Raw genomic sequence first — 24048 nt, forward strand, 5'->3', positions numbered from 1 at the left:
ACATGTGAGGCCTTGAGTTCAATCACCATGACCATCAAAAGGAAAGAAAGAAGTGTGCATCAAAGTAAACATGGACATAACATTGACATCCTTGCCAGCTTAAACAACAACAAAAATGGAACAGGGCAGAATTCTGCGGAATCATCTCAGGAGTGTTAGCACTGCCGCACTGCACATCAGTTGTGTGGTTAACACATGTGCAGACATGTTGAGACATAACAGTATCATGCTTCACTGAAAGCACACTACAGCAGAGTGGGGAGTTATTCAAGAATTAAGAAAATGCAGGATCCAGGAAAAGGTGTTGAACAAAAGGAGACCAAGGAGCACTATCCCAGGATAATAGCCAGTCAATTATAAAAGCATACATACCTGAAGAAAGTAAAAAGAGCATTTCCAGAAAAGAAAAAATTTTTATATAATACATTGGGTGTTTAGAAAATAATGTTGGTTTTTGACAGATCTAAAGGAACATCTGGATAACATTAGCATGGGAACATAGAATATTAAGCAAAATTTCTAAAAGGCAAGTATTAATTCTAGGAAAAAAGGAAAAAGTTGTCAGACTGTCCTTGGGTATCCAAGTCATAAATATTTTACGCCAGACAATAGACTTGACAAAAGTAAATGTAGACAAACAAAATTTGATTTTTTTTAAACTCCAGAGTGAGCAGTATCTTTGCACCTGTACCACTGAAAGTACTATTAATTCAACTGGAAATTGTGTGCTGATTATGTTGGCAAGAGTAGGGTTTAGATTACTTTAAGAGCTAAATCTCATTTACCACAATAGAAAAGTCAGTAAATGTTGCCTAAAATTCAATAAATCTGGAAACAACAGAATAAGTATCTATTTTAAAATATAGAGGAAAGGACAAAGAAACATCTAAAAGAATTAAAAATGGGAGTCTTTGAGGATGACAAGTGGTTACTGTTTTTCTTTATAAATGTTTAGTATTTAGGGCTTTTGCAAGTGTCCCTTTCCTAAAAATAAAATGTAATTTTGAAATTAATGTTATTTAAAATGTCTGGGAAATAGAATAATTATGGCCTGTTGTCAACTTTTTACATTTTTTTCTTGTTATTTTCTAGAGTTCCTGGAATAACTATTGCCACAGATATTATCTGTGGTTTTCCTGGAGAAACAGATCAGGATTTTCAAGAAACAGTGAAACTCGTTGAAGAGTACAAATTTCCAAGCCTCTTCATTAACCAATTTTACCCAAGACCAGGAACTCCTGCTGCAAAAATGGAACAAGTTCCAACACAAGTGGTGAGAGATTTTCCTTGTGAAGTATTAGTTGATGCCAACTTCTATAAAAACGAAGCTGGTTTACATGGCCAGCACTACTTACTTGCTCAGGGTGTAACCCTTCAGCTATAAAAAATGGGGAGAATTCCAGGCTGATGTGGTAGGGAGGCTATGCCAGAGTTAAAAGGCAGTTAAATGTCACCTTTTTCTCCTTTTTAGGAGTGAGGTTCAAATGTCACTGTGGAAAAAACCAAAAAACTGTTAATTACTACCTAGCATTTGCCTGGATATGTAAGATAAATCTTTGGATGTTTCAAAATTCAAAATATATCTGAACATGAGCTAGGAGTGTTACTCAGTGGTAGAGAGCATGCAGAAGGCCCTGGGTTCAGCCCCCAGCACTGCAAAATAAATAAGCAAACTTAAATTAATATCTGTGAGCAGAGGAAGTTTCATGTTTCCCTTGTTCTTAAGAGGCTGTTTTCATAAGTTGGCAGTGCCATGGTTTTCCTACATCTCCAAGGGAGAGATCTGATGACTGATTTCTCTGTGCTGTATCTACCTGTTCATCCATCTATGCCAGGTGTGTGTTGAATTCACATCAAACCTCAATTTACCTTCATCCTTTCATGTTCATGGATAGAATAAGATGACTCAAAATGAACCTGAATAAGCTTAGGATCTAATAAAGGCACACTGCTTCCCAGGATGCCTCAGAAATTAATGGTCTCAAAATATTCATTTCTAGATTCATTTGTTGAACATGAGAAATTGTAAAATTAGCTTCAAGAAGATGTTCAAGGGCTGGGGATTTAGCTCAGTGGTTCCGGTGCCTGCCTTGCAAGTGCAAGGTCCTGAGTTTGATCCCCAGTACCAAAAAAAAAAAAAAAGAAGAACTTCAAATTGTTTATTATTGAGAGTATGGTGCACATACAACAAAATGCACTCTTTCAGTATAGTCCTATGAATTTTGACAAGTGCATACAGTAGGGTAAGTGTAACCTGTATTACACTCAGGGTATAGAACAGTTTCCTCACCCTGCCAAGATTCCTTCTTACCCTTTTGCATTCAACTGCTCTTTTCATCGCTAACTACTAACCTGCTCACTGTTGTACTTCAATCCATTCTTTCTTAAAACTTAGCTTCCCTATAGTTTTTTTGAACTAGAGCAACAAAGTGATGCTTTATCATTTTCCATACACAAGTCTTACTATCATTTACAGCAGTAGCTGTACATTTTTGTAAAGTAAATGTGCAGGTGTAACCACCAGTCAGACAGAGAAATAAAACCTTATTGGTAAGGCAGAGGTCCTGTCGTGCTGTGAATGGATGACCATCCTCTATCTCCAAAAGAACTACTTTCCTTCATTCGAACACAGTTTGACCTGATTTAAACTTGATGGAAATGAAAACTTGATATCAGTGTTTGAATTCTGTTTTGTTTTCCTTAACATTATGTTGCTGAATCTAGACTGTGTTTTTGAAGTTCACTGCAATTGATCAATTTTCATTGCTATATCATGTTCCTTACATCCATGCATCATAATTTATCCATCCTACTACTAAAGGGGAAGTGGACAGTTTCAACATCCTAATATTAGTAATGCTACTGATGCAGCTGTCAACACTGGTTTTTATCTTTTTTCACTGATGTGTAAACATTTCAGCTGTGTCTAGCTACAAGTATAATTGCTACATCATAGGAAATGCAGTTGAGGTACTTTACTAGATACTGCCAAGTAGTTTTCCCAAATACTTGAATAAATTTATACCCCTAACAACAATGTATAAAAATCCTAAAGGCTCCAAGTAGTTGCTAGCACCTGGCCTTATTACACTTTTAAAGTTAACACACTACATTCTGATGGGAATATAATGTAATCTGGTTTTGGTTTTTTATTTCCCTGTTAACCAGTGTGACAATATGCTTATTGTCTGTTTGAATATCCTTTTCCATGAAGTACTTACTCGGATCTTTTGCCCATTTATTAGCTAACTTACTGGTTTGATTTGTTCCTCGCTCCCTGATTTATAGAAGTTATATATGTATTATGGATACAAATCATTTGTAGCTCATGCTAATTTAAATTTATTCATTCTTTCTGTAAACTTTTTTCATTCTCACTAATCGTACTTTTTTGAATACTAGACATGCTTAATTTTAATATGGACATATTATTTATTTTCCTTTTTGTATTCATGTCCTGTTTGAGAAATGTTTACTTTTTCCACACCATTATGAAAACGCCTTTCAATGTCCTGTTCAAGAAATTTTACCAGTTTTCCTCTTATCTGTATATCTATGGTCCAACTGGAACTAATTTTTATTGAAGGTATGAGATGTGTTTGAGGGTTAGGGGAAGGTCAAGGTGTCAAGGTGTTGGGTTTTTTTCCCCTGTAAAGTATCCATTTGAGTCAGTGTCATCTGTTGAAAATGTCATTCTTACCTCATTGCTCTGCTTGGTTACCTTTATAATAAATCAGGTGTCTGAACATGTGTTAGTCTTTACTGAAGCTTTTTTCTGATCCTTTGGTTTGTTTATCTTTCTGCCAATATAAAAGATTAATTATCATAACTTTATAGTCACTCTTAGTAATGGTGATATTATTTCATCTGATTTTTCTTGAAAATTATTCTATTTTTGTTCCTTTGCTTCTCAGAATTTGTCAAATTCTACCAGAAATCATGCTGGAATTTTGATTAAGATGATAGTAATTCTTTTTTTTTTTTGTATTAAATTATTTTATTGGTACATTGTAGGTATACAACACAATTACATTTCTCATTGGGAATTGTACCTTTATATAATGCATCTTGGTTCTTATTTTTTTCCCCATTCCTAGCCCTCCCTTCACGCCCTCCACCCTTCCCTATTTACAAAGACTTTATTTCCATTTTTTCCATTTCTCATCATGTTTTCCTTTCCCTTCTTTCCTTTCCCCTGTGCCTCTCACTACCCCTACCCCTTTGGACCTTTTCTTCCTATTTTACTTTAAGATGATAGTAATTCTGTTGATCAACTTGAGAGCAATGAACATTTAAATTATACCAAGTTTTCTGTTTTTGAATGAAGTATGTTTCTTCATTTATTTTGATCTTTAACTTGTATCAGTAATGTTTTATAGTTTTCTATATACAAATCTTATATATCATTTAAAGTATTAGATTTATTCCTGTATGTTTTCTTTGATATTATAAACAAGATTTATTTTCATTGTTGCTATTTAGAAGTATGGTTAAAATATATTTTACTTACATTCATTTAATTTACTTGGTAATTATAATAGTTTTTCTGATTTTCTGTGTATACAATTAAATCATCTGATAGTTAAAGTTTCTGCTTTTCTTTCTAGTTTTCATAAGTTTTATTTCTTTTTCTTGTCTTATTATACTGGCCAAAATTTCCATTACATTGATGAATAGAATTGTTCATCTTTGTTGTCTTTCCAAACTCAAAGAAAGAGTTTTCAGAAATCTACCATTAAGTGTATAGATTAGCTTAGTAGCATGGAGATTAGAGTCCTTTTCTGTTTTCTTAGAGTTGATGTGTGCAGGTGCACAGGTGTGCTTTCATCATGAATGGAATTGAACTTTATCACATCCTTTCTTTTCATGTATTGAAATAATGATATAGTTTGGATTTTGTTCTAACTGTGTTAATATTGTGAACTGTATTAAATGAGTTTCAGACTTTAACTCAGTCTACCATTCCTAGGATAAACTTCTTGGTCATGATGTGCAACTTTGACATAGTATTTCTGTTTTCTTGGTATATTTTGTGAAGACTTTTTGCATTTTTGTTCATGGATGATATTGATCTACAGTTTTCTTGCAATATCTTCTTAATTTTGATATCAAAGTAACACTGACCTCATGGAATGAGTTGGGAAGTATTTCTTCCTCTGCATTTTTCTGGATGAGTTTGCACAGTTGAAGGGAGTGGGTAATGGGGACATGACCTTGGGTAATACTGTATATCTGGTCTCTGGCCTGTTGCTCTTGGGCTCTCACCCCCTTGGCTCCCTGGCCATGAAGTGAGCATCTTTCCTCCATCATACCCTTCTGCCATGATGTTTCTGCCTTACCACAGGCCTAAAAACAATGGAGCCAGCTGACCATTAAATGAAACCTCTGAAAGCATAAACCAAAATAAACCTTTCTAACTTTAAGTTGTTTTTCTCAGCTCTTTTGTCAAAGCAACAGAAATCTGACTAATACTGGAGGAAAGGTTTATTTTGGCTCAGGGTTTCAGAGGTTCCAGTCCATAGTCAATTGAGCCATTGCTTTTGGACCTGTGAAAGGCAGTAAGCCACGGAAGGGATGTGTGGTAAAATAGGCTGCTTACCTTCCAGCAGCCAGAAGCAAAAAACAGGAGTGTAGGGTCCCAACATCCTCTTCAATAGTATGTCACCAGTGATCTAACTTTCTGTCACTAGGCCACACCTCCTAAAGGTCCCACCATCTCCTAATAGTGCCACAGACTGTTGACCAAACCTTTACTAATGGCCTTTAGGGAACATCCAAGATCCAACTGATAATAGACTGCTTAAAATGCAGACTTTTGGGCCCCACTGTAATGCCTCTTCCTACTCTGTGTCTCCAGGTGATTTATGAAGTGCTTTTTTAATTCACCAATCCTTTCTTCATCTGTTTTTAATCTCTCATCAAATCCATCTATCACATTTCTAATTATTTACTTTGTACTTCTAGAATTACAGTTTGAGTGTTTTTCATGGATTCTAATATCCTGATTATATTCTTTTCATTTTCTTTTATATTTAACTCAGTTATTTTAAAGTCCACTTGGAATCCTCTAATATCTACATCTCATGTTGGTCTGTTTCTGTTGTCTTTTTTGTTCTGTTCTTTTGTTTTTGTCATTTGCCTCTTTGTCCATGTATCTGGTAATTTTATATTGAGTGATGATCATTGTTCCAATTTTAGTATATGTGCTGCCAAAGCGAGCACATATGATCAGTGTTTATAAAACAAACCCAAACAAAAAATCCTGTAGATTCTAGATTCTAATATCTTCTTCTAGAGGGTATTTAATACTGCTTCTGCCAGAAGATAAGTACTGATTATTTTAATCTGATACTGATTTTTTAAATTGATGTTCAGTCGTTCTAAAGGTTGGTTTGTTTTGGCATGTCCTCACGTTTTTAATGCAACCAGCAGTGTGCTGGCAAGTATTTAACAACTGATGCTCAGGGAAAGTGGTTCTGACTTGTAGCATTTGCCACTTTCCACAGTGTAAATACAGGTACTTCCATTGTTGCCAGTTTCCTACTACGTGGCATTGCTGAACATGGAATTGGGAAGAAATGTACACAATCCACTTTTGTGAGTTGGTACAAGCTGATCTAACGTGCCACCAGTGTAGCTCTTCTGGGTCCCTGCTGAAGTTCTGTGGTGTTGCCAAACCATTCCTCATGGCCTGTTGCCCTATGCTAATTTTTATATCCCCAGGCTCCTCAGAACAGCCACACACAGCCTCCTTAGCTTTTCTGCTAGGCAGCTCAGCCCCCAGCCCCTGCCTCCAAGGTGATAAATGATAGAAGGGAAAAGTAGCTCTGCGAATTGAGCTCTTTTTCCCCTCTTCTCTGGGATTCTTGTTCTTCAGGTCCTCACTACCTTGGTAGGTTTTTTATTTCAAGTAAGACATATTGTAAATTGTATTCACCTTTTCTAATTGCCCTTAGCAAGAACATTGGTGTGAAATTATGTAATTTACCTCAATCAGACATGGAGCCCACTTTTTAAAAAATCTGCTTTCAGATGCCTTTTTTTTTTTTGATCTTGTCTTTATCTTCTAAACATAGTGTCTTAGCATAGGAAAATCACTTTGAAAAGATTTTATTTTTTAAAGCTGTCTTAGGTTAACAGCTAAATTAAGCAGAAAGTACAGAGGGTACCCACTTATTCCCTGCTCTCACACACACATATCCAGCCTCCCCCATTTGGGGGGCAGGTACCGGGGATAGAACTCAGGACCTTGCGCTTGTGAGGCAGGCATCAGCACCACTGAGCTAAATCCCCAGCCCAAGCCCCCTCTATTATTAACATACCCTATAGTTATGCTCCATGAACATATATTGAAATATCATTTTCCCCAAAGTCCATAGCTTACATTAGGATTCACTCTTGATGGTATATATTCTGTGAATTTTGACAAATGTCTAATGACATGTATTCACCACTGTAGCACACTATTGTCAGAATAGTTTTTGATTTCTATAGAATTTCTGTGTTCTACCTATTCATCCTGCTTTCTCCCAACCCTAGAGACCTTTTTCTCAACTCCATAGTTTTACCTTTTTCTTAATGTCATGTATTTGGAAGCATCCAGTATATAACCTTTTCAGGTTTGCTTCTGTCATTCAGTAATATGCATTTAAGATTTCTCCATGTCTTTTCACAATTTGATAGCTCAATTTCATTTTAGCACTGAATAATACCTAGATGTACCAGTTTATCCACGCAGCTCCCTAGGGACATCTTGTTTGCTTCCAGTTTTTGGCAATTATGAATAAAGCTGTTTTAAACATCTTTGTGCAGGTTTGTGTAGACATAATTTCAGCTCATTTTGGTAAATATCGAAGAATGTGGTAGCTGAATCATATGGTAAAAGTATGTTTAGTTTTGTAAGGAAGTGCTATATACTCTTCCAAAGTAGCTGTACCATTTTATATTCCTACCAGCAATGCATGAGAATTGCTTTTGCTTTACTTCCTTGATAGCATTTGATGTTAGTGTTTTGTAGTTTGGTCATTGTAATACTAGGCAACAGTAAATCATTGTAGTTTCCTTTTTGTGTCATTTGTTTTTCAATGGGGGTGCACACGTGCAGTGTCATGATCTAACCCAGAGCCTGGTGCATGCTAAGTACAAGCTCTACCACTGAGGCTATCCCTAGCTCTTTGTAGTTTTAATTTACAACTCACTAATAACATGTGATATTGAATATCTCTTCATGTACTTATTTGCTATCTATATTCTCTTTGGTGAGGTGTCCAGGTCTTTAGCCTATTTTTTGATGACGCTGGGGTTTTTTATTGTTGAATTTTAAGAGTTCTTCATACATTTTGGTAGCAATTTTGTACTAGATATGTGTTTTGAAAATTTTGCTCACAATCTGTGGCTTATTTTGTCACCCTCTAAAAGCAGAATCATTTATTATTACTTACCACTTGATAGAAAAGTTATCAGTTTTCTGCTACACTCCAGTTTAAGATGGTAGCCTTAGGTTCCAAATTGTCCTAGTCTTTCTGGTGAAGCTGTTTATTTTTTCATTCTCAGTTCCACTGTTCTGTTGTCAAAGGCCAATACTTTTTGGTTCTCCCAGCCAGGTGTCTCTTCATTAAATGTCTTTATATTACTTTCCTAAAGCTACTGTAACAAAATACCACAAAGTAAGAGATTTAGAAAAAAGTCCGTTTATTTTCTCACACTTCTGAAGGTTAGAGGTACCTTGTAAGAGGAATCCTTCCTCACTTCCTCCCAGGTCCTGATGATTTGCTGGCATGCAGCTGCATAACTCCAGTCTCTGCATTTCTGTAATTGTGTTCTAGTTCAAAACTTTTGCATGGGGTTTTATCATTAGAAAATTCAGATAAATGACTAAAAAGATTAAACATTAATGATGAAACTTGAGAGATCTGCAGTACAAAAGAAGATACTATGTACATTGAGTTGTCTTTGCTTCTCCTAAATTCACCAAGAAGTAATAGTTGTTTACATTGCCAGTCTCAGGTAGTTTACTGAAGTGTTTATGTAACTCAAATTCTCTAATGTACAACACTGTTGAAAGTAGATAAGAATTATTTTTCACCTGGTTTATTTCTCATATCCTTGCCAAAAAAAAAAACCAACTCAACAATGATAGTAGAATCTAACTTATTTTAGAAGAAGAGCATACCAATTTCTTTTAAATAGTGGCTTTGTATTCTTTTAGAATGAATCTTAACAAAGATACACTTTTCTTGATTACATTTTATTTCTGCTAAAAACAAGTCTCAAAACTTGTTCTTCTCTCATTAGTGACATACAATAAATTGCAGTGTACTCTCCCTTCTCTTCATTGCTACTTTCATGTGAATACTAGCATTAATATAAATTTCAGTGTTCTCAATGTATTATAGAAGAGCTCTGATAAATGAACTAAATTATGTATATTTTTTGATTATGTAAATTACCAAATGGATAAAGAATTGGTTAGTCAAATCTTGCATTTGTATAAGGCAAGAGGCAAATTCTTACATTATGAAAAAAGGAGTATAACATTGTGAAGTTTATAATGAAAATAAATTAGGCAATATATTTTCACAATCAGGATAAGCTAAATTTTACTTTTTCTTAGTTTTTGCATAATTGTATTATATATAAGAAATTTAATAGTGAAATCACCTAAACCAAATGAAAATGACCTTAGATTTTTGATTGAAAGGTCAAATTTGCTGTTTATATTTTCTATTCCATTAATTTTTCCTCCATTAGTCTTCATCTTAGATAATTCCAGTTGTATTTTAAAATTATGGTTCAGCTTAGTCTGCCTTTAAAAGGTCACTTAAGTTTAAAATATCTTTTGATGCTTACCTCTCAATTCCATACTTTTCTTTTTAGAAAATTTTTATGAAAAATAATGAAGCTGATATGAAATCTTTATTTTAAGAAGCACTTGGAAAAAAATCTTCATGTGGCAAGAATAGCTATTGGGATGGGTTTACAAGTCTAAATGGTGGTACTAAATCCTTATGTTTGCTTGCCTACATTTTGAGAACACAGAGTAAAAGTAAGGTCTCATATATGTCAATATAAAAGGATCTTAGCTTGCTTACTTCAGAGTTCTGGAGGCCACCATGGATACGTACTTGCTGCCTGAGCCCACTGGTGGGACATCGCTGGGGTAGAAAGAGACTACGCATGTTAGATTTGCTTATGCGTATGTTTTTGCTGTAGGTCTTTAAACCAAGGCAGAGTGACAACTTAGACTGGATGTGGAGTAAAGAATGTGCCTGTAATCCCAGCACTTTGGAAGGCTGAGGCAGGCCAATAGCAAGTTCAGGCCCAACCTGGGCAACTTAATGAAACCCTGTCTCAAATTTTTAAAACAATTTTTTAAAGGACTAGGGATGTAGCTTAGTACAAAGCCACTGGGTTCAATCCCCAGTACCCACCCCCCCACACACACCCAGGGACACATGCATGCGCGCGCGTGCACACACACACACGTCTTAAGTCATCTACAGAAGCTTGTTCGATGACATATAAGGGCTCTCCCAAATCTTGCCACTTATGAGACCGGGGCTTACCTTATTAAAACACACACACACAGTATGATATGACAGAGCTCTCTTAGTGTCTAAATGTTTCAAAACAATTTTATTTCTGAGTATGATTCTAAAGTTTAACAACTCAGTATTTTAGAGAGCATAAAGTTGCCTTAATGGAAGGATTCCTTATCCTTTTAGCATACCCGATAACATAATTACATTATTTACAGTCTAAGATTTTCAAATTAAATGTTTTTTTTCCTTTGGAGGAGACAAACAAAGCTATCTTGAAAATATTTTTATACCCTAGTGTGCTAAGTACATTTTATTCTAAACCGATTTTCAAGCACACTTCTAAGGAGTCCCTTTCTGGAGGCCCCTTTTATTTAACTCGATGGCCTCATATTTGATCCCTTCCAGTTGCTCTTTAAACTCTTTTAAACTCTTTTCTGGACACAACACTTCTGGTTTTACTTCCACTTTGATAGAGATTTTAGCCTGACCATGATTATGTTGTTTCTGGATTTTGTCAGATCACTTAGCAGAGTTTTTCATGATGGGCCCATGGCAACAGGTACAAATATGAGCTAAATTAGAACCCCCTACCTTGCTGGGGTTTTATGCAGGTGATATTCATTTCACAAGTGAAGAATTGAACTTATCTCCAAGGCTTCTCAAAATACCTAAAAACTCTCAATTCTCTGTCATGGTTTTAAGGCCACCTGCTAACATGTACTGTATATGGGAAGATCTACATGATTTCTTTTTCTCTTACTTCCATTTCTCTTTACTCCACCTTCTTTTTATTATGAGTCCAGTGACTTTTTGTATAATGAATTGATGAATTTCCCCTGTATATTAGCCAAGAATACTAAAACAATTATTAAATTAGTTTTTTATGTGGGCCCAAATGGCACAAATGAGACTGGCTGTGGTAGACAGAATAATGGACTCTGAAATATATTCACATCCTAATTCTAAAACATATCTGTGGTACCTTACATAATAAAAAGGACTTTGCAGATTTGATTGCTTTTTCCATTTTTAAAAACTATAAACATTGTTTGCTACATAATAATTGTATATTTATGAGGTACAGGGTGATATTTTAATACGTATGTGCACAGTTTATTGATTAGATCAGGATAATTGGTATGTATATTCTTCACCTCAAAACATTTATCATTTCCTTGTGATGGGAACATTCAAAATCTCTGCCAGCTGTTTTGAAATATATAATTACCACCAGCCACAGTTGTCTTACTGTGCTATATAACAGTAGAAGTTATTCCTCCTGTCCTCTATCCTTACACCTGTTAACCATCCTTTCTCTGCCCCACTATACCCAAATTTCTGGTGACCACTATTCTACGCTCAACTTCAGCAAGAGCAATTTCAGATCATATGCCACATTTAAGTGATGACTGTTGCACATTTGTCTTTCTGTGCCTGATTTATTTCAGAATCTAGTGTCCTCCAGATCTGTCCATGTTGCTGTGATGCTAGGATTTCATACTTTCTTATGACTAAATAATAGTCCACTATAGTATTCATTTATCATTTTTATTCATTTATCTGGCAGTAGATACCCAGGCTGATTCCATATTGCAGCTGTCATATAGTGTGCAGTAGATATGGTGTGCAGATGCTCTTTGACATACTGATTTCTTCTTCTTTGGAATATACACCCATAAGTTTTTTAACCTAGAAATGGAGAGATCACTGTGGGTTATCTGGTTAGGCTCAATGTGATCACCGCAATCCATACAAGAGGTTAGAAACAGGAGATGTAAGGACAGGACCAGAGGTCAGAATGGTATCTTGTAAAGACCAAGAAAGAGCCCATGAGCTAAAGATATGACCTCTAGAAGATGGAAAAGGCAAAACAGATTCTACCTAGAGCCTCCAAAAGGAACACAGCTATGCTAGAACCCTTGATTTCACTCACAAAACTTGTTTCAGATCTCCTGCCTCCAGAACTTCAAGAGAATGAATTTGTTTGCCTGACTTTGGTTCCAGGAATTGAACCCAAGGCTTGTGCATGCCAAGCAAGGACTCTACCACTAAGTTACACCCTCAGCCCTGTTTAGAGACAGGATTTTGCTACATTGCCCAAGCTGGCCTCAAACTTGGGGTCTTTTTACCTCAGCCTCTGAAGTTGCTACATTTGTTTTCAAATACCATATTTGTACTAATTTGTTACTACAGAAATAGGCAACTGTGGACCAATTGTAGGATATTTTGATCTAACATCACAGTCTGGCTTTTAGAGACAGCTAAATTAATCGATCTTTCAGCTCCTTTTCTGCCCAGTGTTTGCTGTGCTAGGAGGCACACACCCTTCCTAAGTCTGTGCACACTTAGCTAGATGCCACCCTATAGGCACGGCAAATTGTTGGCCCCAATCATAATGATGACAGAAGAAATAGAGGTAACATCTACTTAGTCATGGGTATGTGTCAGAAATTATTCTGTGTGCTTTATCCTGATTTCATTCTTATAACTCTTTCAAGTAGCAGTATTCTTGTCACTTTACATACCAGAAAACTGCAGCTCACAATGATGAATTAACTTGCCCAAGGTCATGCAGAGCTGCTCCTGCCTGCCTCTCTACTCTCAGGCCTTAACCATTCCCCAGCGTACTTCCTGCTCCCACATCATCAGGCTGCTTGGAGTTCCCAGCATATTCCCCATGCCTGCTCTCTGCCTCCAGTTTCTTAGTCATCCTCCCCCAGGGACTGGGCCGAGCAGGGGACCTGGTTCCTGCATGCTCATCACTTATGCCCTGCTGGTCCTTCCCTGGCCACCCCAGCGAGGTTGTCTTCCTCCTCTGTGTTTCCGTAAGGTTCTGCAGTTACTTGCACCGTGTCCCTTACCACATTGTATGGTCATTGCTGAGTATCTCTAGGCTTCCAGCCAGTCTTCCTGTCTCCATGCACCTAGCCCAGTACCTGGCATGCAGCAGGAGCTCAATATGTGCTCAACTGACAAATGCTATGAAATTGAATTCTGAAGGCTGAGATGTTCTGGACTGTGACAAGTGGAGGGTGTCTGTGTGGGAGGAGGGAGGTTTACCATTTATAGGGCATGTTGTGGGAAAAGACCTGGGCATAAAGAAAGCATGGGACATTTAATGGGCATAAAGTTCATTTTCTTTGGGGGTAGTCCAATGCATCGGTGTTTCTTACTTGTTTTTGGTGAGATAGAAAACAATATGCAGGAATAAGTTATCAGTAAATGAGTCAGGCCCTTCTAGGCAAAGCTTAGAGTAAGATGGCCTTAAAAGCCAGATCAGATAGCTTCAGCTGAGCTGGGGCCATAGGGGCCTACCAGATAGTAATGCTGCTCTTGTGTTTTATTATTATTATTATTTTTTTTTTTGGTACCGGGGATCGAACTTGGGTCCTTGTGCTTGTGCAGCAGGCGGCGAAACCACCAAGCTAAATCCCTGGCGCTTTTGTGTTTGTTTTAGAAAGCTCATCATAGGTGTAGTGCAGAGGATGAAGTAGACAGGGGATGCAGCAGTCAGAAAGCACAATTAGGACATTTTTGCAAGAGTCAGGTTTGGAAATAATCTAATAAATGGATTTAAGGGATCTCTGCAGTTTGTTCCTGAGGCCTTAGATAAACATTCTTCTTTTGAATATAATAATTCTATGTCCTGGACTTTGCTGCATATGAAAAAAGTTATTCTGAGTTCCACTGAGACTATTAACTCACTGTACAGAAGGTTACTTAAATGGGTTTTCATTCACTCCACACTCACAGAGCAAACATTTGTAGGCCAGAACATTTTAAAAGGACCTGTGAACATTGCCTAAAATTTGGAGGAATACAAATTGTTTTCACATTTTGCTGCAGCTGGTGCTTCTTTTCGGTCCTTCTTCAGTTGACCAAGGCCTCTTATCCCCTTATCGTCTCTCACACTGATAAACTTAAGGAAAGGGGGTGATGGTGTTTGGCACTTTTAAGAATGTTACAATAGCAAAAAGTGTTGCTAAGCCTCAACTGTGAAGAGGGAAGTTTGCTAGCAGCAATGACACCTTGCCTTGCTGGTTATGTAGAACCCTTTAGCTGTCCATCTTCTTAAACTGAACTATTGGAGACTGAACAAATGTGATTTGCCGAGTGTCCAGCAAGATCTCATGAAAGACAGTGCTGTGTTTAAGAAGAAGCGCTCTCCAGGGCAGAGACTGGGCGATGGCTGCAGCACCTCACTCCCTCAGGACTGGGTGAGGGGCCAGGGAGACACCCTTGAGTAAAGAGCTGTCACCAGTAAGAGGCTGTCCACGTGGATTTTATTTAAGAGCTCCTTAATCTGCTCTCCAAATTGACCTTTCAGAATCCCAGCCTTCTCTCTGCACACCCTCACTGCTCCCACTGATTTTCTCCCGTCAGAACCTGGCCTGTTATCTACCTGCTGCAGAGCACTGCCCCATGTTTTAAGTCTTGACATCACCATGATGAATTAAATTCCATTACCGTGTAAACCAGCTTGGTGTTGTCAGACCCAGAGAATGGGACAGGCTGTCCAAGTGAAGACTAAATCTAGGTGAGATCCATGCTTTTGTTGGATTAGTTTTTGTTTGGGATGGTAAAGGTAATGGGGAAACCCAGGGATTTTCGTTGATAACTAGAATCACAGGACTCGTCTGATAATTGTAATCCATTGGAGGAAGAAATCAGAGGTGGCTATGCTTGAGAATCCAAGATTGGTCTTGAGAATCAGCATTTCAGGTTTTCTAAAATAATCTAATTGTAGGATAATAAAGAGTCAACGGTATTGTAAGAGCCTTTACCTCAATGATGCCAATCTAAATTTGTGCTTTGTAGTGAGCTTATAAAAAATCATTTAAAGCAAATAAAATCTATGGAAGAAATATACTTATTTCTTGTTTAATGTTTTGCTTCCCTTTTGGATTTATTTTTATCCTTCTTCTTTTATGAACTTTTAATTACCAAAAGAGGAACAAGATATGTAGTTATAAGGTTTTTTTTCCTCACGGATTTTGAATGGTGTGAGTACTGAAGTTGAAAAAGGTTGGGGGAATTTATATTAAATATAGAGAATATAAATTCTATCCTTTGAAAAGTCACCTTTATTATATTTCAGTCTTAACTTTTTTCCAATGATAATTACATACCTTGTTTTATACAAGTTTCCCAAAAAATATCACAAGGATCTACATAATTCTTTTATGCCTTTTATATGAACTTCATTTATTAAAATTGTAATATTCAATTTGAACTCATTTTTATTACCTTAACTTTAGAAGTGAATAGACTCTTCTAAAGAACTTCACAATGCTCTACTTACATTTTTCTTTTTTCTTTTTTTCCCCCTGTGGTAACTATGGTTCAGTGATAATTCCATACTTACCTCCAAGAAATTTGTAAGTATAACAGTTCCAAGTTTTAGAGCTAATGTTAAATGTGTACTCAGGTCAACAGAATGTGTTTGGTAATCTAACGTGAGACTCATTTCTAACTCTTGCCCCTTGCAGTTATGTTTATTTCATAAGTATGGACAAACTAATCAAATGCAAGCAGACAAACATTCACATTGATTTAAAAATATATACTCTACTAATTTTTCCCATCTGAGATTTTAGAATCTAAGATGAATGTCTTCATCTTTTCTTGTTTTGTTGCCACCCATGATAAATAAAGTGCTTTCAGAGAAATGCCACAGAAGATAAGAAGTTAGAGGGCCTGAGGGGAAAAACTCCCGGTGTTTGAGTGTTACTATGTGCTAAAACCAACATAGCCCGTGCTTTCCATGTACTTTTTCTCATGTTAGTCTTAAGCAATACTTTTTACACTGTCTAGGATGTCTGCTTTCATCCCAATTTCCTGGGCTCGCAGAAGCTAAGTAAACTTGCCCTGAGTTCTACACCATTTGGTGAAAAGACTGTGACTCTATTCTTTCAGACTTGTTGTTCCTTGATGTTATAAACAGGAAAGTAAATATTCAGTCCAGAAATTCAAAATAAGTTTAGAATATTTTGACCAAAAAAATGTATTGGCTTTCAGAGTATCTTATTGTTAGGGCAAGATTTTTATATGTATGTATAGGCCTTAGACTTTTTTTTAACTAATCAAAATTTAAATTTTAGAGCAGTTGTGAGAATACCACAAGGATGTCCAATGTATGCTTGCTATACCAAGATTCCTCAGTTTCTAACACTGGGCTGCATTTGTTGTCTCTTTCTGTAGAGAGAGGACAGACAGATAGACATAGCCATAGATATTTTCCCCTGAACACTTTCAAAAGAGATTGCAGACATCATGTCCCTTTACCTGTTAATAATTAGCATATATTTCCTAAGAAGAAGGCTTTTGTATCACCCATAATATTGTTATCAAATTCAAGAAATTTAAGATTGATACAGTACTTTAAGATACAGTTCATATTCCAGTTTTGTCAAGAATCTCCACAGTGTCTGTAGCAATTGTTTCTCTGACACAGGAGTCAGTCTAGGATCGTGTCTTGTCTTGCATTTAGTTGTCATATCATTGTGTCCTCCTCTAGATGGTTCCTCTGCTTTACCTTTTTTTTTTTGGTGCTGGGGATCGAACTCGGGACCTTGCGTTTGTGAGGCAGGCACCAGAACCACTGAGCTAAATCCCCAGCCCCTGCTTTACCTTTAATGTTTAAATCTTCAAAACTGTTGGCCAGTTGTTTCATGGGATGTGTCTAAATTTTAGCAATTTTCCTCCTGATTAGATTCTGGTTATATGCCCTGTTGAACTAAAAAAAATGTCCTGTCCTCAGAATATCACATCTGGAGTTATGGGATATGCTTTTCCCTGTATTGGTGATGTTAAATTTTTGTTGTTGTTTTGTTTGTTTTTTGCAGCAAGGTCTCATCTATGTAGTTCAGGCTGGCCTTGAACACACTGTGTAGCCCAGGCTGGGCCAGAACTCATGGGAATCCTCTTACCTTAGCCTCCAAAGTGCTGGGATTATAGGTGTGCAGCACCATCATGCCCAGCTGGTGATGGTGAATTTGATCTATTGGTTTAGGTTACTGACAAGTTTCTCCACTGTATGTTTATCCTTTTGGGGTGTTTTGTTTGTTTGGTTTCTGTTTTTTGTTTTCTGAGTAAAAAGCTTTAATCCCAAGTACTTAACAGGATCATAGAAGAAAGAAAAGTAAGGCCATATATCCTTTAGTTTTCATTTTGAATTTTGTGATCACTTGAACTGCCACAGTTATATATTCTACTATTTTTCATTTTAGTTTTAATCTATTCTGTCTTTGAATTATTTGTAACAGTTTTTCATCCTTAGCCTATATTTTTAAAAAACAGTTTAAATTTAGTGTGTAGTGACAGGGGAAACTAAAGTTAGAAAAGCCAAAATTTATTTCATAGAAGTGCCTGTTTATTAACTTGGCAGGTAATATGTGTAGAACTTTCCTCCTCAAAAAATTATGCAGATCAAAAACATATGTAAGTTGGAAGGTAAGTAAATTCGTGGATGACAAATCTTTAATTTTAAAGAAAAATTCATAGGTCATGAGTGAAATATTTCTCCTGAAATACTGTGAGACGGACTCACCATATCTACGTGGATAGAACTTAGTGTCAGTTGCACACTGTCGGAGTAAAAAATATTTTCCTCTCAACTTTTATTATCTGTGAAATCACAAGGCATCATCTCAGGTTACTTTTTGGTGCTTTGAACTTGATATTCTAGGAAAAAACTAATATAAAGAGGTAGAGGGAGAATTCCCCTTGTGAGCTCCACTTGGTTCTGGAATCAAGCACAAAAATATGATACCCCAGTTCTATGCCCTTTGCTGATGGAGACTGACCTTATATGTTATGGTATTATTTGCTTTCTGTGGCCTCTGGAACAAAGAGTTGAAAAACATATAGAGATATAGACATTTATAGTTAAGTATACACAGAACAGAATTTTTAGCTTCATCTCAAACTTCTTTCTTCTTTAATCTGTCCATGATATGCAATGTTAGATTATCATTATTTTGTTCTTTATATTATTTTCAAAAGAAATTCATAAATTCCATGAACTAAGGGCCTTTTTTTTTTTAAGTATACTAAAAATTTTCAAAGAGTAAGTCTGGTTTCAGATATGGAAGGAAAGTTGAAAAGAGGTCTTAATTTCATTTGTGAGTCCTGCCAAATATCCTGAGATATTTATTTCACACATTATTAACCCACAAAGACAAACAGAGTTAAAGAAATAACAGCAACAAAATTGTGATAGTTGGAAAGCAGATAAACAGTTAATGACTGACTTCACCAGCCTGAGCAGCCTTACATAGTAGGCTTAAAATGGCAGTAGGAAAGAGCCATACCCCAAATTAAGAACACACTTGATATACAATAGACTCCATATCCACTGGTTTCTTGTCTTCTAGAGATTCAACCAACCACGGATCTAAACCCAGGGGAAAATTGTGTGTGTACTAAACATGTGCAGACATATTTTTCTTGTCATTATTTCCAAAATAATACAGTATATCAAGTATTTACATAGCACTCACATTGTATTAGGTATCATAAGTAATCTACAGATGAGCAAAAGTATACAAAGATCTGTGTAGGTTTTATGCAAATACTACACCATTTTTTACAAGGAACTTGAGTGTGCACAGATTTGATGTTCTCAGTTCTGGACCCAATACCCCATAGATACCAAGGGATGATTATATAACAGATCACTCAAATGGTCAAGGAAATGGCTGTCACTTCTGGAAGGGAAAATGATGCAGGAGGAAAGGGCACTAAAATAAGAAAGATTGTTTAAAAACTAAGAAGTAGTCTTCTCTTTTTTTTATCTCCCATGCCTCACTCAGCTTCCAGATAACATCCTCTTTCCTGTGCCAAATGAAAACTGAAGGCTTGTTCTTTAAGGGAAAAATAGAACATCTGTAGTTTTAAGGACAATAAGCATAGCCAGGGTCAGGGGGAATTCAGTCAATGTATGGAAACTGTTTACTGTCTTTGTTTAACAGCTAGAATGCTGTCAGTAATGCACTCCTTTGCCTTCCTGACAAGAGTTGAGAAGAGTTTCTTTAGAAAGCAGTTTAAGAATAAAAAGAAAGTTCTTCCATTAAAAAGCCCACTTATGGGCCGGGATTTGGCTCAGTGGTTCTGCTGTCTGCTCCAAAAGCGCAAGAACTCAAGTTCGATCCCCTGTACCAAAAAGAAAAAGTCCATTTATGAGTAAAAACACAGCTAACATCAAGATTAATGGCGAAAAGCTGCAAATGTAGGTTGCCTCCTCTTGCCACTTATGTTCAGTATTGTTCTGAAAAGTAACAGCAACCAGACAAGAAAAAGAAATAACAGTATACAGATAGGAAAGGAAGAAGTAGAATTACCATTACTTGCAGATGACATGATCCTGTATGTAGAAAATAGCCGAGACTCCAAAAAATACTTTGAAGAACTAATAAATGCATTCATTAAAGTTGCAAAATACAGATAACGGCTTAGCCAAAGAAGAAATCAAGAAAAATTCTCATTTATGATAGCATCAAAAAATAAAATAGGAATAAATTTAACCAGGGAAATAAAAGACTTAGACATTGAAAACTGTAAAAGTAATGATGAAAGAAAATGAAGAAGACACAAGATAACTGGAGTTCATGCATCAGAAAAATTGGTATTAGTAAAATGGCCATTCTGCCCAGAAGGTCAAGACGATGAGATACAGATTCAGGATAATTATCAAAATTCCAATGACATTCTCCATGGAAGTAGAAAAACCAATCTTAACCACTTGTTTGCCCTGAGCATCACTCGGGCTGTGCATTTGTTTGTGTGCTGACTATCCCTATTGTTGCTTGGGCAGGTATCATTTCAACCAATCAATTCTTGTATTGAATAAATTTGATAAAATTGTTGTTTTTCTATTTTCTGATATGGTATCTTATAAAAATTAATAAAAAATATGAAATTTTTGGTCATCTTGTATTTAAATAACTGGACTGGTAAGTAGTTTAAACTTTTGTGGCACCACAGAAGACCCTCAATAGCCAAAGCAGTTCTAAGAAAAACAAATTTGGAAGCATCACACTTTCTAATTTAAAGTTACATTACAAAGTTTTAATCAAAAACAGTGTGATGCTAGCATAAACATGGACACATAGGCCAACAGAACAGAACGGAGAATGCAGAAATAAATCCAAACATATATGGTCAACTAATTTTGAACAGTGGTACCAGGAGGACCCAATGAGGAAAGGACAGTCTCTTCAAGTGGTTCTAAGAAAATGGGATTTCTATATGTAAAAGAATGAAATTGGACCCTTATTTTACATCACACCTCCAAAACAACTCAAAAGACCCAAATGGTAATGTCTACAACCTTAAACTCCTATTAAAAAAAAAATCGGTGGGAAACTTCCTGACATTCACCTTGGTAGTGATTTTTGAGTTATCACAGCAGAAGCTCAGGCTACAAAAGCAAAAACAGTTGGGACCATGTGTAATCTAAAACCTTCTTGTATAACAAAAGAAACAGTCAACAAAATTAAAAGACAACCAACAGACTGAGAAAAATATTTGTAAATCATGTGTCTCATAAAGGGTTATTGTCTAAAATTTAAAACTCATACAACTCGGTAACAGAAAAAAAATCAACCTGTGTTAGATTTCTATCACTGTGACAAAATACCCAAGAGAAATCAACTTAAAGGAAGAGAAGTTTATTTTGGCTTACAGTTTTAGAGGTTTAGTCCATGGTTTGCCGGCTCAGTTGCTCTATGCCTGAGGCGAGGCAGAAACATTGTGGCCTGAGCTATAGTGGAAGAGGCCACTCATCTTATATTGGCCAAGAAACAAGGACAGCAAGGATGTACCCTGGGACAAGATATACCCTTCAAAGCATAACTCCAGTGACTTACTTCTTCCAGCCATGCCCTGCATCCTGAAGTTCCTACCACCTCCCAAAGGGCTGTTAAGTTATTCATCCATAAATGGATTAATCCATTCATGAGGTCAGAGCTCTGATGATCAAGACCTCACCTCCAAACACTCTGCACTGGGGATCAAACCTTCAGTACTTTTAGGGAAGGATTTAAGATCCAAACCATAACATAATCCTATATTTAAAATGGGCAGAGGATTTGAATGGGCCTTTCTCTTAAAAAAGATACAAGAATGGCCAAGAGATAAAGGAAAAAAGGCTCAACATCACTAATCATTAGAAAAATGCAAATCAAAACCACTATGCAATATCACTTCACACCTGTTAGGATGGCTGTTATTAAAACACCATAAACAGTAGGTGTTGGTGAGAGTGTATTGAAAAGGGAATCCCATTACTGTTAGTGGAAATTAAATTGGTACCATCATCATGGAAATCAATATAGAACTTATTGAAGAAATTAAAAATAGTGCTATCGTGTGATCCAGCAATTCCTGTTCTGAGTACTATATACCCCCTAAAAGTAAAATCACCCCCTTGTAAAGATAACTGCACTCCCTACTCATTGCAGCTTTATTGCAATAGCCAGGATATGGGATTAACATAAGTGTCTGTATACAAGCAAGTAGTTAAACTAGTGTATAGTGTGTATATATAAAATATAATATTATTCAAGCCTTAAGAAAGGAGATCCTCCTATTCATCACAACATGGATGAACCTTGTGGATATTGTGATAAGGCAGTAAGCCAGACAGACACAGAAAATCATTGACCTGACTTCTGTGTGGAATCTTAAATGCAAACAGTAAAAGACAAATGCACAGGGATAATAAAGCAGTGATACCAAGGGTGAGAGAACTGGACAGAAATAGGGAAATACAAGTCAAAGAATTTAAAAGTAACAGATGCATAGGATAAACAAATCTGGAAGCTCTGTGTACAACAAAAGGACTGTACTTAATGTTTTGTTATCTGGGATTTTTGCTAATTGAGCAGATTTTAGCTGCCCTTCCCATACATACACACACCAAGGTGTGGGGGGATTATAAGGCATGATGAATGTGTTAATTTGCTTCACTGTATTAACAGTTCTATCTATATCTCCTGACATGTTATATACCTTAAATATATGCAATGAAATTTTACCTTGAAATTTTAAAGATAGATAAATACTGAAGTCTTAATGAACTTGAGAGGTAATTTAGAGAAGTGGAAGAGAGTGAGTTTTTTTAATTCAAGAAAAATGCAAAGGAGAGAAAGTGTAATCACAGTAATTAGATAGCTGAATTCTACATGGCATGTATGTGATATAAATATATGGGAAGAGGAGGTGGGAAATATACAAGTAATTGGAACGAATAAGGGAACCAACCAAAGTTCTTATCTTCCACAGTAGAAAGTCTAGGTAGTATCTAGTCCTGAGAAATTAAGACTAGCATTAAAGACATATTATTTCACAATACAGAAAAAATATCAAAAAATGAAAGTGCAGGGAGCTACTGTTTTAAAAAAGCCAGAAAAATGGAAAATAGTGCTGAGCTGGCTGTCAGACTATATGCATGTTGTGAAAACCTGCCTGTCCCAAAGTTAAGTCACTTATGTCAAACCCTAATAAAATGAAGCCAGGAGGCTATGAAGCAGGAGCCCTGAGGCAGATAAGAACTATCCGAGGAATTCCTCAAAACCACAGTATTGCAGAAAAGCACTTGCAAAGAACACATACTGTGACAAAAGCTGTGTGCACCAAAGAGCTGTCTCCGACTCCCTGACAAGCCACAGAGATCTTTGTTTCAAATGAGCTTACGTGGACTCTGCTTGTTTTCTTTCAAAAAATGTGCCTTGCCCCAACTTCTTCCATAACACATGTATCCTGTTTTATAATTCCTTGCTATTTCTACATAATCTTTATTTTAGAGAGACAATCTCTTTTCCCCTTCTCAATTTGAGTTGACAATATAAACTAATTTTGGGAAGGAAAAAAAAAAAGCAACTGAAAAACTAAACGAACACTTCAGAGAGGGTTAAGATGAATAGTTGCTAAAACTAACCAACATACACAAGACTACCCAAAGGCAAACTCTTTGATGCAAAGTCTTATTCAGATGCTGCTGTGGCTTGGTGACAATTGGAGGGCACCCCCCAGGGTTGTGTCCTGGGGACTTGGTCCTCTGTATGACAGTGTTGAGGTGGGTGGACTGTTCAGAAGTAGGCTCTAGGGGATGGGGATCTAGCTCACTAAAGCACTTCCCTAGTGTGCAAGAGGCCCTGGGTTCAATACCAGCACTGAAAAACAAAATCTAAAAAGTAGGGCCTATTGGGAGATCACAGGTCTGGCTCCTCTCTCCCCCTGGCTTCCTGTTTCACAAGGTGATCTCTCCCTCTGGTGCATGCTCCTGCCTTTGTGGTGCTGTCTTCCACAAGGTCCCCACCTCAGAGGATCTGACGCCACCATGATTACTAATTGTCTACCCTCAGGAATTTCACAATAGTAACGGGAAATGATTAGTACCAGTGCACATGAATATAATGAACTAGAGAGGTGCTGGGGTTGAATAAGAAAAAGAACTAGAAAGAACATATAGCTTCCTTCTACTTTTTTTGTTCCAGTACTGGGG

General features: G+C 36.6%; 1 protein-coding gene across 8 annotated transcripts in view; it reads left to right on the top strand.

Moving 5' to 3' along the window:
* The window catches only part of Cdkal1 (CDKAL1 threonylcarbamoyladenosine tRNA methylthiotransferase), a 627362-nt gene that overhangs the window by 475908 nt on the left and 127406 nt on the right, over positions 1–24048 (top strand). For all 8 annotated transcript variants that reach the window (XM_021260567.2, XM_021260565.2, XM_021260566.2 and 5 more), the window contains one exon: positions 1093–1273. In XM_021260567.2, the coding sequence (XP_021116226.1) occupies positions 1093–1273 (181 nt within the window). The remainder of the gene's footprint in view (positions 1–1092; positions 1274–24048) is intronic.

The sequence above is a fragment of the Heterocephalus glaber genome, unplaced genomic scaffold, assembly GCF_053883595.1.
Source record: "Heterocephalus glaber isolate CG9 unplaced genomic scaffold, H.glaber_assembly_v1.0 deba00001472, whole genome shotgun sequence".
Classification (NCBI taxonomy): Eukaryota; Metazoa; Chordata; class Mammalia; order Rodentia; family Bathyergidae; genus Heterocephalus; species Heterocephalus glaber.